Here is a 13,809-nt window from a genome sequence, read left to right as displayed (position 1 = left end):
GTCAGCAACTGGTGGGCGGGATTATATACACGTGACGAGTGAAGCTTTCAGGGTGATATATGGGCAGCAGGTTCTATTGACAGGTGTAGGCGGGACTCGTGGGCCAGTTTCAGTCACATGAGGAAAAATCTGGTGCTGTGCCAGATCGTTTTTTTCTCTCTCTGGACCAGTTCCCCCCTGCGCTGAGGGAAATATTGACATATAATTATGGGTTTGTTATACACTACAGGAATAATAGGATGCTGTTTTGCCCTGAGGATGTCCGAGGACAAGTTTCACACTCTTATAGATAGTGCTTAGCTGGTTGATGGTGCCTGTCACTGCATTTCTTTCACACCTGGATAATTTATATAATTCCACATGTTGACTTATATAATTCAGGTCCTTAAGCAATCGGACAAGGACATACCAAGATTGATGCCCCGCCTCCATGTGGTAATTGCCACTCTTTTGAATAAGAGTCTCACAAGCCATTAGGACTTGATTTATTTGATCACATTCTTATACTGCCGCTCCTTCCTGTACTAGCTGTCTCAAGCACTGTGGTACTCTCTTAAGCTCTACGCCCCTTTGTATCTCAATCTCTCTCCCCCCCTTTCTTCATGATTAAAGTGGTAAATCAGGAGCAGGTCCTGTGCTGTATTTACTCAGAGCTCCAGGCAGCTGCAAGCTGTTTGGACGCTCTCTGTTTCTTTCACTGTTTAGGCCTGTTGTTGTGGAGACCGCACCACCATCTCCCAGCGGCTGGAAGTGAGCCCGGGGCTGTTTTGGTTACATTCACACAGAGTAAAAGTTCCTTGCTCCTGCCGTGTCTGCTCCAGTTAGCATTGACCTCACCAGCATGGCGCAGAGAGTGTGTGTGTGTGTGTGTGTGTGTGTGTGTTTGTGTGTGTGGAGGGGGGGCAGGTAGGGGGTGGTTGGAGGGCAAGAAGCCAAGAGCATTACATCATTGTTGGAAGGAGAGAAGAAGGAAAGGATATGAGTCAGTGGGCTGACTGTGCCTCTCTCTCTCTCTCTCTCTCTCTCTCTCTCTCTCTCTCTCACTTCTCTGCATGCTGCAACCAGGCCACTTGTGTTCAAGTGACTGAGGTTGAGCCTTGTGATCTGGCTACATGTCTGCTGTCTAATTTGTATGCATGCAGATACCTATGCATACCTTTTGCCACAAATGCTATGACCTATTGTACGGACAATGCTTTCCATTGTATACCCATGAAAATTATATTCATCCACCCTGTTGGAGCAGTTGGAGCATGTCTATGACATACAGAGCTCATAGAGCTAAAGTGCTACACATGGAGTCCTCTCATCTCATATGGACCTGGATATGCCCAAGAGTGTAGTAGGAATAATTGTGTTTGTCTTAGGGCTGAGTGTCTCATCAGAGATAAAGGGAAAAAAGCTAGAGGAAGAATATGGAGACACAAATAAACTACAGTACTGGAAGAAAGCAAGAGATAAGACAGAAAGAGGAGTGATGTCATGTTGGGAAGAGTGGGTTGTGTGTGTAATCTGAGAGCCAAGGGTCAGGCAGCACAGTGTGTCGGTGTGTTTTGATTCACCATGACTCTGATTATTATTGCCCAAATCCACAGACATTTTATATACTGTATGTTAGCAGTATGGCAGTGTGGCAAAAATCTATAGTACAATACGGTTTTAAATAATCATTATATCTGTATATATCATAATACCATGTGATATGTTCCTTTAACTTTACATTCAATTTCATTATCAATATACAGAAGAAGAAACTACATTAATTTGTAATTTAGTAAACACCAACTGAATTATATTGCAACACTCACTGAGCACTTTATTAGGAACATCAGCCAATCATCAGGCAGCGGTAGAAGGCATACATTAAGACGAATGGGCTACAATATCAGAAGACCATGTTGTTCCACTTCAATCAGACAAAAAACAGAAATCTGGGGCTGCAGTGTGCACAGGATCATCAAAAATGCATAGTTGAAGACGTTGAAAATGTAGCCTGGTCTGACGAGTCTCGATTTCACAGTTTGGCATTAACACAATGACTAAATGAACCCAACTTGCCTTGTGTCAAAAGTCCAGGCTGGAGGTGGCGTAATGGTGTAGGCTACGTGTTTTCTTGGCACACTTTGGGCTGTTAATCCCAATCAATCATTAGCTGAATGTCACAGGCTATTTGAGTATTGTAGCTGATCATGTGCATTCCTTCATGGCCACAATTTACCATCTTCTAATGATCATAATAATGCACAATGTCGCAAACGAAAAATCATCTCAAACTCTTTTTATGAAAATGAGTTCAGTGTTCTTCAGTGACCTTCTTTGGGATGCGGTATAATGAGAGATTCGCTTCATGAAAGTCCAAAACATTCGCAGGAACTGGGTGATAGAATCAAGTCAACATGAAATAGAATCTCAAAGGAACGTTTGCAACATCTTGTAGAATTCAAGCCTTGATGAAGAGAAAATGGAGGCTCTACCCTTATTAGTATAGTGTTCTTGAAAGTGCTCTGTGAGCGTTCATCGGGACAGGCTATAAAAATATTTATAAATTGTTATATTTTTAAAATAAATAGATTGTTTTGTCTTGTAGGTAAAGGTGCTAACGGCTCCCCACTTTAGGTGAGTGAGTTAAACCACTCACCTTAAGGAGTTTTCCTGCTGTACATTTTTGTTTTGATAATAAGCACAACTTGCTAACATGGAGCTTGTAACAATATATTTTATAATTACAATTACTTATATTAGAATAATTCTAGTATTTAAGCTTTCATATTATGCTAACTTTTATTTCCTGAAACAAGTATGCCATCTATAAATATTATGCTATAAGCATTTTGTGATAAAAACCATCAGATATATATTTGATACATATTTGGTAATATATAAACGATATATACACGAAGACCTAAAGATATGTGCTACGATAGCACTGTAAACTAATGCAGAACAAATTGGTCTTAGATTTTTATCAGTAGGAATACAACTTGTCAATATTTTTGCCTTTAGCTCAATTTATCACAAGAATATGATTAGTGACTGACCCAGTATGAAGTGAGCGCAAACAAGTGAAAGGTCACTGGTTAAGTACAGCTACAGATAGATACAGCTCTACTGATTTTTTTTTTTACCAGCGTGAATAGCACAATAGAGAATCAGCTTGTTCAGTGTTTCACTCTGTTGTTTATAGATTGCATGTAACAACACTGTGTGCAGGGATTGTCACAGAATGTGTATACATGATGACTGACAATCCATGGTGGGGGGTGGGGGTGGGGGGGCGCACAAGGTGCCTGGGGGACCTCTCTGTGTCTTAAATTGTTTCTGTCTAATTTAACCCCCTTGGTCTCTGTGGGTCAGGTGAGTAGCTGACAGCGGGAAAGCTGCTTTCTTTCTATTTAGTCAAGCTGAACTGCAATTTGGAGGCCTTCCTGCCCTGGGCGCCTTTATGCACCAGAGAGACAGCCTAAAGAGACCCTTCTCTCTCGTCTCTCTCTCTGTCTGTCTTTCTCTCTCTGTTTCTCTGTTACTCCTGCTCTCTTTTTTCTCCTTCTCGCTCTACAGTCTTGTTTTTTCATCTCCTTGTTGCCTGGGTGGAGTCCCAGACTCGAACTGAGCCCTTGTGTTACACTGCTCTGTCTCACTCTAATGCTAATGCGAGTTACTCCATAACTAAATTTTATTTGTACTGTGACCCGAGGAAGCACTTCTTTCTGATTAGATGCCAGATGTGCTATTAAAATAGATTGAATCGATTAAGATCTAGGATCAATTAAATTAATGATTTATTGTCCTCCTCACTACAGCACAGAAAAGCAAACGGTAGGGATTTTAATAATTGAATTTGTTTTAAGAGCACAAAAGGAATGAGAGAAACAGAGTGTTTTCCATCCTATAACTAAAGGCTTATTAATTAGCCGACGAATCACAAATCATTTGTTGTGTCTTGTGTGAGAACTCGAATTGACAAGCATTTCTTTAAAGGATTCTACAGACCAGAGACATTTAATAACAAATTAGATTTTTTTTTATTTCATTCTGTTACAGCTAAGTCAACAATTATAAAGCTTCATAAGAGCACTGTTACATTGTACTACACAATTTGTCATGTACATTTGAATGGATTAATGTCTCCATAGAAGGCTCCATAGAAAGGTCTTGCGTAGTTCAGCAAGTCTGGTGGTGTGATAAACACTTTTTTTGGTAGATGAAAAATATGGCTGAAATGTGTTTCACAGTTAAACTGAAGGACTGAAAGTGGTTGATCTGATTTTGTTCTTGAATACTTATAGGTGTGTGTCAGAGGCTGAGACTTTCACTTATCTCGTTTACATGTCACACAAGTTTGTGAAGGGGCCCTAGCATTGATTGTGATGGATTGGAGCATTGAACATAAATGACAATATGTCAGAATGCTAATGACAGTGCCCGTGTGTATATGTGTGTGTGTGTGTGTGTGTGTGTGTGTGTGTGTGTGCACGCACACGTCAGCAGTGCAATTGCTGCCATTTAGCCTGTATAAATACATGTATTTGTTCAGGTGAGGAATGTTTTCCCCCTTTCCTACATTTACCTTCCAGCTGTCTGTCATTCCTCCTTCCTGGCCATATTAGTGCTCTGTGCTGGCAAAGGTTGATTATTCCTTATTCTGTGTCGTTAGGCACATCCTTCTTTTATGACATTAGCATGCATGCTAAAATATAAGCATCCACATACGCCTGCTTCGTACTAAAATGTAATTGTGCTGTCTGTAGCAGGGCAGCTGCAAAGCTTTGGACTTACCAGCTAAATAATTGATGGCAGTTGCTTAAATGACATCATTGAGTGCCTGTTCTGTATAGTGCACATTAAACAGGGCAAGAAGTATTGGATGTGATTGACTGTAAAGTGCCAGCGCTGTGGAGTTTAGCTGTGAACAACTTGACATGGAGAGTTGAGTCGCTGAGTGGTTAAATCTAACAGATGAATGTTAGAGTTCTAATATGTGTTGTATCCACACACACACACACACACACACACACACACACACACAAGCAGGGCTTGTGCACTGAAACACATTAATTATTGAATTATATCAGCACAACACTTAGAGATTGCACTAAATTGCAATCAGCTATTCAGCTCAGCAAATCAAATAAATCTAACCAACCACCTAAACTAAACCAAACTATAATATTAGCACGAAGCGAAGGCATGTGTATACCATGTATAAGCAAAACTGCATGCTGTCATACCTAGGTTTCTAACATCGTATTAATAATATTGTCTAACATTGTCTCACATGATAAAGGTAGCATTAGTTAGTCCAGGTCTTGAGCAGGCTTATACTGAGTAGTTGCCAAACATGTTGCCAATAGGCAGGTCCAAGTGATGCATTTTATTACACAACAACATGACCATAAATAACGAGTTATTAAAAATGACAGGGATGTTCTAGCATCTTGTCATGCAAAAAAGGCAAAAAAGTGTATGTTGCCATGATGTATTGTCCACAATATAATGTTCCTGCACATCATTTTAAACCTGATATTTTGAAGGATATTCAAATTCAATTCAATTCAGTTCAATTTTATTTGTATAGCGCTATTAACAATGGACATTGTCTCAAAGCGGCTTTACAGGACAAAAGGAATATATTAAGAAAAGGTTTAGTATTTAATATTAGACTTATATTTAAATGTGTTTGTATTTATCCCCAATGAGCAAGCCATGAGGTGACTGTGGTGTCTGTGACGAGGAAAAACCTTGAGAGGAACAAGACTCAAAAGGGAACATCATCCTCATTTAGGTGACACTGGATGGTGTGATTATAAACTGTTATAACCACCAGAGAGTGTTATTATGAAAAATGTCCTTGCTATAGTCATATACAGTCTGACAATTGTGTATTGATTAGGTGGTTGTTATCCTCTAAGACCACATGGAGTTGTAATTGCAGATATAACCGGATAAAGGTTCAGACCACTTGTTTTCAGTTAACAGGGTTAGGTATTAAATATAAAAGGGGTCATAGTAACAGCAGTTCTTTATTTTTGTTATGGTTGAGTGTTAAGATTTAGTGAGATTAGTGAACTATAGTTATTCATATATCCGAGGTTTAGGAGGAGAGGATGTTCAGCAGGGCCAGTTCAAACACTGCTCAATTTAAATGAACATGCTGAAGATTCTTTTTTTGATTGAAAAAAGATGAAGAGTATTGAAGAGTATTTTTGTACTAAACAGATCACATTAAGAGCTTTTTGTTTTTACACAATGCCTCTCTGTTTCCTGTGAGAATAAATGTTTGTTTAAGTGTCCCTTTTGTGCATTCTGTTGTGATGTCTGTGAACGGACCTTGTATGGACTATATGTCATACACATCACAGCACCTTTAGCACTTCAAACCACATTCTGCCCACACACAGGCTTAATGGTTTAAAGATAAGGAAGTCATGTCATCTTTTGCACATTCAGTAATATATCGATATATTTAGATATATTACTGTAACTGCAGAGTTAATTTTAAAAGGTTAAAGCTTCTGTGTTGGAAAAATAATTTTGGGTTAGACTATAAAATCAATAAACTGTATATCTGTTGATGTATACGAGATCATTAGTTGATTGAAAGCCTCCTGAACACTCTGCCCTAAAATAGTCTTCACTGTCACAGCTTAGACCAGCTTCAGTCCAGTGAGAATTATGATTGACAGAAAAGATGGTAATGACTCATTAGTGTGGAAATATTCGCACTAACTTCTTAGAAATTAGGACCAACAAAAATGGGAAGTCTGCTTCCTGTGAAATCACACGCAATGCCCCTTACGTTAGCGGGCATATGCATCATTGGTTTTGAAAGTACATATATGTGCATGTTAGCCCACATAGTCTCACACATCTGTCCATCCATTTGTCTGTCTCCACCAGCCCAGTTCCTGGCTCTCTCTCATCACTGCTACACAGGAACAGACAGCGACAGCCTCTGCCAGCCTCCATGCCTGGCACTCTGCCTGACCCAACCATGCAGGGATCCTCTGCCGTGCTAATGCCTGTGAGTGCCTACATTCACTTACACACACACCCACACCCACACACCCACACACACACACCCACACACACACACACACACACGCACACACACACCCACACACACACACAGTAGGTTGCTGGACAGTAATATTGTGTCAGCTTATTGTATATTTTATTTTATATAAATTTTTTATCTGCCTGCATTAAGTCAGTAACTAACTTACTAACACTAACACTGATCTAACTACACACACTAACACTGATCTAACTACACACACTAACACTGATCTAACTACACACACTAACACTGATCTAACTACACACACTAACACTGATCTAACTACACAGACTAACACTGATCTAACTACACACACTAACACTGATCTAACTACATACACTAACACTGATCTAACTATACACATTAACACTGATCTAACTACACACACTGACACTCATCTAACTACACAGACTATACTGATCTAACTACACACACTAACACTGATCTAACTACACACACTAACACTGATCTAACTACACACATTAACACTGATCTAACTACACACAAACACTGATCTAACTACACACACTAACACTGATCTAACTACACACACTAACACTGATCTAACTGCACACAATAACACTGATCTAACTACACACACTAACACTGATCTAACTACACAGGCTAGCACTGATCTAATTACACACACTAACACTGATCTATCTACACACACTAACACTGATCTAACTACACACACTAACACTGATCTAACTACACACTAACACTGATCTAACTACACACACTAACACTCATCTAACTACACACACTAGCACTGATCTAACCACACTCACTAACACTGATCTAACTACACACACTAGCGCTGATCTAACTACACACTAACACTGATCTAACTACACACACTAACACTCATCTAACTACACACACTAACACTGATCTAACTACACACACTAGCGCTGATCTAACTACACACTAACACTGATCTAACTACACACACTAACACTCATCTAACTACACACACTAGCACTGATCTAACTACACTCACTAACACTGATCTAACTACACACTAACACTGATCTAACTACATACACTAACACTGATCTAACTACACACACTAGCACTGATCTAACTACACTCACTAACACTGATCTAAATACACACACTAACACTGATCTAACTACACAGACTATACTGATCTAACTACATACACTAACACTGATATAACTACACAGACTATACTGATCTAACTACACACACTAACACTGATCTAACTACACACACTAACACTGATCTAACTACACACATTAACACTGATCTAACTACACACAAACACTGATCTAACTACACACACTAACACTGATCTAACTACACACACTAACACTGATCTAACTGCACACATTAACACTGATCTAACTACACACACTAACACTGATCTAACTACACAGGCTAGCACTGATCTAATTACACACACTAACACTGATCTAACTACACACACTAACACTGATCTAACTACACACACTAACACTGATCTAACTACACACTAACACTGATCTAACTACACACACTAACACTCATCTAACTACACACACTAGCACTGATCTAACCACACTCACTAACACTGATCTAACTACACACACTAGCACTGATCTAACTACACACTAACACTGATCTAACTACACACACTGACACTCATCTAACTACACACACTAGCACTGATCTAACTACACTCACTAACACTGATCTAACTACACACTAACACTGATCTAACTACACACACTAACACTGATCTAACTACACACACTAGCACTGATCTAACTACACTCACTAACACTGATCTAACTACACACACTAGCACTGATCTAACTACACTCACTAACACTGATCTAACTACACACACTAACACTGATCTTCTTAGACCCCCAGCTTATGTAGTTGCTCAAAATAAATCAGTTTAAACATTATGATTAATTATGTAAGGACTAAACAGTGATAGGATGTGCTATTAGGAAAAGTTTCAACAACCCAACAGGTAATTTTGATACCCAAAGTAAATTCTTTTTCAATGCATCCGGTGTTTAATTCCTCTTAGACCACAGCAATTTTCAAAAGAATACATTTTTAAAATGAGTTTAAAAATGTCACATGACACATTTCCTCTTATTAAATAGTTCCTTGCCAGCCTCTATTTTTTTTCCTTCCACTGTCCCGAAGACTTTCTCTTTTTGTAGGGAAACGTCCATAAATATAAAATAAATGTCTCCTCACCATATTAACAACTACTTATTTTTATTTGATAAAACATTTTAAGTTTGTCGTTATTACTCATAGTTTATGTAAAGTTTCTGGTTTTCAGATCGATGTTAATTTATTTAAGAAGTAAGAACATATTGGAACATTGATATAAACTAGTGAATTGAATTAGAGGTGAACTGTGATATCTATAGTAAATCTAATTAGAAAGGTTTAAGGGGTGAGTGAACAAGGTGTCCAAGAGCAGGTCAACCAGCAACCTGTGTTAGACGTGTGTCGGCTTTCCGTTATCTGCTCTGTCCAGTTGGGTTGTGTTAAAGGAGTTATCTCTAAATTGTTACCTATAAATTGTTATCCAAACTAATAGTGAATAAGTAGTGATAATCAATAATCTCACATAAAGCATCTATGTTTCTCAGTGATTTAGTTCCTTTCCTACCGCAGATACAATTTTCCGAAATATATTTAGTGTTTATTTTGTGTTGAGCGATGTTATTAATCAGAGAACGGATATTTTTACTGATTTCTTCTTTAATCTGAGTATATTTTATTCCATTCCGAATTTTAAAAGACAGTACTGTACACTGCCTACTCAATTTATTTATTTATATTTTTCATTATTTACTGGTTTTTCAGTTAACTTTCCCAGGGCCTTGCACATACTGTATCGGTGACACAGGAGGCCATCCTAGAGTATAGATTCCTACCAGAGTGTCCGTAACTTTAATTGTGTTGTAGCAAAGTCAATAAGAGCTGGACGTATGGAGAAGACTGCAGAGAGAGTCAGCATGTGAGAGCACACACATCAGGGTTTTAATGACACAACACATGTTCTCATTGTAATTGAAGCCAGTCCATATTGACGGCAGGGAAAAGAAGCTTAGTGGTGATTGAATTAAAGCTGGACAGATTTTTGGCAAGAGACTGACGTCCAAGGAAAGGGGTGCAGTGTAGGGACATATTTTTATACCAAATATTTCCCCAGTAATTTCTCCAGGCTGCTCTGTGTCCACCTGGCTGGGCTCGTGGGGAACAGAGGGGGTCGTCTGGGGACTGGAGGAAAAAGATTGCATGGTTTAGGAAAGGAAATTAATGTTTCTCTCGCACACAACTGCACACACACTTGTATTAATATCTTTGAGGTATTTTCATTGAATTTTGTATTATTCGAGCTAGTTATAGTTAGTTGTGAGAAATAACATATATATACATGTTATTTCTCACAAAGGCTGAATACATGGCTCCCACACACACACTTCACATTCATGCAAGAACCATACTCTATTTTTGAACCTCACACTTTTGCAGAGTTCAACTTCCTGTGCTACTTTTATTTTTGACCAATTATTTCCCTCTCACAGATGAGAATGTGAAATCAGAAACTCACAACACGCACGCATGCAGGCACACACACACACACACACACACACACATACTGTGATTGTTTGATTTAAAAATTGTGTAAACAGAATTGCTCGGATGTGAGAAATGTATTATAGATCTCTTATAGTCTGCTTCATTCTCTGTTTTTAACTTTCCTGACCTATGTTCATTTTCTGTTGCTTTGCTGTTTGTTTCCCCCCGAACAGATGGAGAGACAAATGTCGATGGGCTCCAACATAATGGGCATGCAAGGCCCCACCCACAGCAGCTCCTGTTCCTCTCCTCATGTACCATCCATGCATTCAGAAGCAAAACTGGTTAGTCAGTACACACACAGTACAGTACAGTATACACACACACACACACACACACACACACACACACACACACACACACACTGTGAGTTTTTTCCCATTCTCCAAACTGAGCTGTTTGAAGGATTGGAAGTAAATATCCTGAAGTACACACATGCGTAAGCATTAACGATGCTGCTATATAGTCTGTGTGACCTGACGTGCATCATTAATGTATCACAGAGCCCACATAAGCTTTTCTGCAGCTTTGTTAACACTACTTAAACTGCGGAGTGATCTCATCGGCAAGAAAGCACTCAGTCTCACCAGAGCCAATACAAGCCCTTAGACAATTCATCACTTTTTTCCCTCTTTAGTTATTAAAGACTCGCTCAGCATAAAACAGGTCTGTGATGTAAATATAGACATACTGTATTTTATTCTTTGGAAATTTCAAAATATTTGCATATGAATAGCATGGATATGTATTTGTGATACTCTTCTATTCACACGTTAAGAACACGATGAATCAAAATCTATCCGAAAGGCCAACTATGTGCACCTGAAATTTCAATTCACATAAATCCTTGTCCAGATCTTATTCTCAACGCCAGTGTGTGAAGTTACGGAGGTTTTCAGTATCACAAGGAAAACAGCAGAAATAAAGGTCTCATTCATCACCGTTATAATGAGCGGGAGCTCTAAAATTACATTCTCCAAACAAAATGCTGTCACCTTTGCATGCAGGATCGCTCTTGCCACATTAAATGTTGAAGTACAACTAGGATTATTTATGTGTATCTTGGAGTAATTACAGTTTAAAGTACATGCCTGGAAACAGTGTCTCAGTGTCTCAAATCCTTCTAACACGTTCTCACTACACACACGATAGAAACGGTGTGTAAAAGCTATTTTATACTGTGCTCAAAATTAAACACTGGCTCTAAAATCCTAAAACCTCTCAGTAGGAAATATTCACATTAAAAACCAACACACAATAATCATAAGCATTTCTACAATCCATGTAACCATTTGAATGAAATCTGTGCTGATTTGCTTTGTTTTTTTTTTTTTTATGTTCAGGAAATGAATTGCTTAAACTTCTTGATTGCGTAGCTGGCAATAAACAATTATTCCTCTTATAAAGAAAAGACCTCTGCAGGATGTTTTCTATCATTTTGATTCAGTGAATTGATTTTGTTTACATCACGTGCAATGTTCTCTAAAAAAGTTGGAATAATCCCCTGGCTCTCTCATACACTTATCATGGGTGAGGCCAGATAGTGTGCTTCTTCTTCTTCTTCTTCTTCTTCTTCTTCTTTCTTCATTCTTTGTCTCTATACATAACTGTGTCTGCTTTCTTCATTTTTTCACTTGTTTTCTCCAAAATTCTCTACATTAAAGAAGGCTTGTGTTACTATTTGTTTTCATGTGTGTCTTGTTTGGTAGTATGGCAGACTAAAATAATCTTAATCAAATTTTCTATGCAGTCAGATCTGTTTCTGACCCTCTGGATTATAGAGAAATTGACAGTTAAAAAAAATTTGGCAGAAAAGAATACAGACGTGTACAAGAAAAAGTATCCTGGTGAATCAGTTGTTGTTGTTGTTGTTGTTGTTGTTGTTGTTTTCCAAATATGTCTTATTGTCCAGGAAAATAAATTTGTGTTTAGCAGAAAAGTGGCCCCTAGTAATGTGTGTAAGAAGCATAAACTGCTCTGAAAGGTGTTTAGAGTTTTGTCTAATTCGCTGTATTTGGAAATGAGTTTTGGTTTTTGAGAATCATGTGCCAGGATGCAAGAACAGTGCGGTTGTGTAAGCAATTGTAATAAAATTGTGATAAGATGAATACAAATAGGAAAAGCAAATTTGATTACATTTGATTGAGTGTCCTGTAAGCATATTATGAATATTGTAAACACTGAACTCAAGTGAATACATCTGAAACATTCAGTAAAGAATTTCATTTTGTAACTCTACTGTATTTATGGAAGATATAGGTTTAACATTATATATTCAAAAATCAGCTATTTACGCATAGCAAATTTGTGCTATATTTACATTGTAATTATTAGTTAATTAATCAATGAATCGATTAATTAAAGAAAACCTTAATTCCAGGGCAGAGAATATATGATGTTCTTGCAAGTGTGTGTTTGTGTTTGTGTATGTGTGTGTATATGTGTGTTTGTGTGTGTATTTGTGTGTGTGCATGTGTGTGTATGTGTGTGTATTTGTGTGTGTGTCTGTGTGTGTTTGTGTGTGTGTGTGCGTGTGTGTGTTTGTGTGTGTGAGTGTTTGTGTGTTTGTGTGTGCATTTGTGTGTGTGTGTCTGTGTGTGTTTTTGTGTGCGTGCGTGTGTGTGTGTTTGTGTGTGGAGGAGGTTGGTAGGAGGAAGACTGGGACTGAAACATACTGGCACAAAGGAGAAGATATATTGGTGAGAAAGGGAAGACAAACATTGTGTGTGTGTTTGTGTGTGTGTGTGTATTTGTGTGTGTGTGTCTGTGTGTGTGTGTCTGTGTGTGTGTTTGTGTGTGTGTGAGAGTGTGTGTGTATTTGTGGAGGAGGTTGGTAGGAGGAAGACCGGGACTGAATAATGAAAAATACTGGCACAAAGGAGAAGATATATTGGTGAGAAAGGCAAGACAAGCATTGTTTGTGTGTGTGTGCGCGCGCGCGCGTGAATGCGTGTGTGTGCGTCTGCACGTGTGAGTGTGTGTGAGTGAGTGAGTGAGTGAGTAGTGTGTCTTACAGAATGTAAGTGATTAGTGGGTGAGATGGGAGAGAGGGAATTTCTTTCTCTCTTATGCTCAAGATTGATCGTGCTGTGATTCTTTTCTGTTCCCCATGGAAACAGGCAGAGGGA

General features: G+C 38.5%; 1 protein-coding gene across 2 annotated transcripts in view; it reads left to right on the top strand.

Moving 5' to 3' along the window:
* Positions 1 to 13,809, top strand: part of creb5b (cAMP responsive element binding protein 5b) — a 65,173-nt gene that overhangs the window by 31,870 nt on the left and 19,494 nt on the right. For both annotated transcript variants that reach the window (XM_060870498.1, XM_060870500.1), the window contains exons 6-7: positions 6,898 to 7,021; positions 10,855 to 10,965. In XM_060870498.1, the coding sequence (XP_060726481.1) occupies positions 6,898 to 7,021; positions 10,855 to 10,965 (235 nt within the window). The remainder of the gene's footprint in view (positions 1 to 6,897; positions 7,022 to 10,854; positions 10,966 to 13,809) is intronic.

Source organism: Tachysurus vachellii, chromosome 5 (assembly GCF_030014155.1).
Source record: "Tachysurus vachellii isolate PV-2020 chromosome 5, HZAU_Pvac_v1, whole genome shotgun sequence".
In the NCBI taxonomy this organism is placed as follows: domain Eukaryota; kingdom Metazoa; phylum Chordata; class Actinopteri; order Siluriformes; family Bagridae; genus Tachysurus; species Tachysurus vachellii.
Note: the sequence above shows the minus strand (reverse complement) of the source record. Positions and strands in the feature narration are given on the sequence as shown.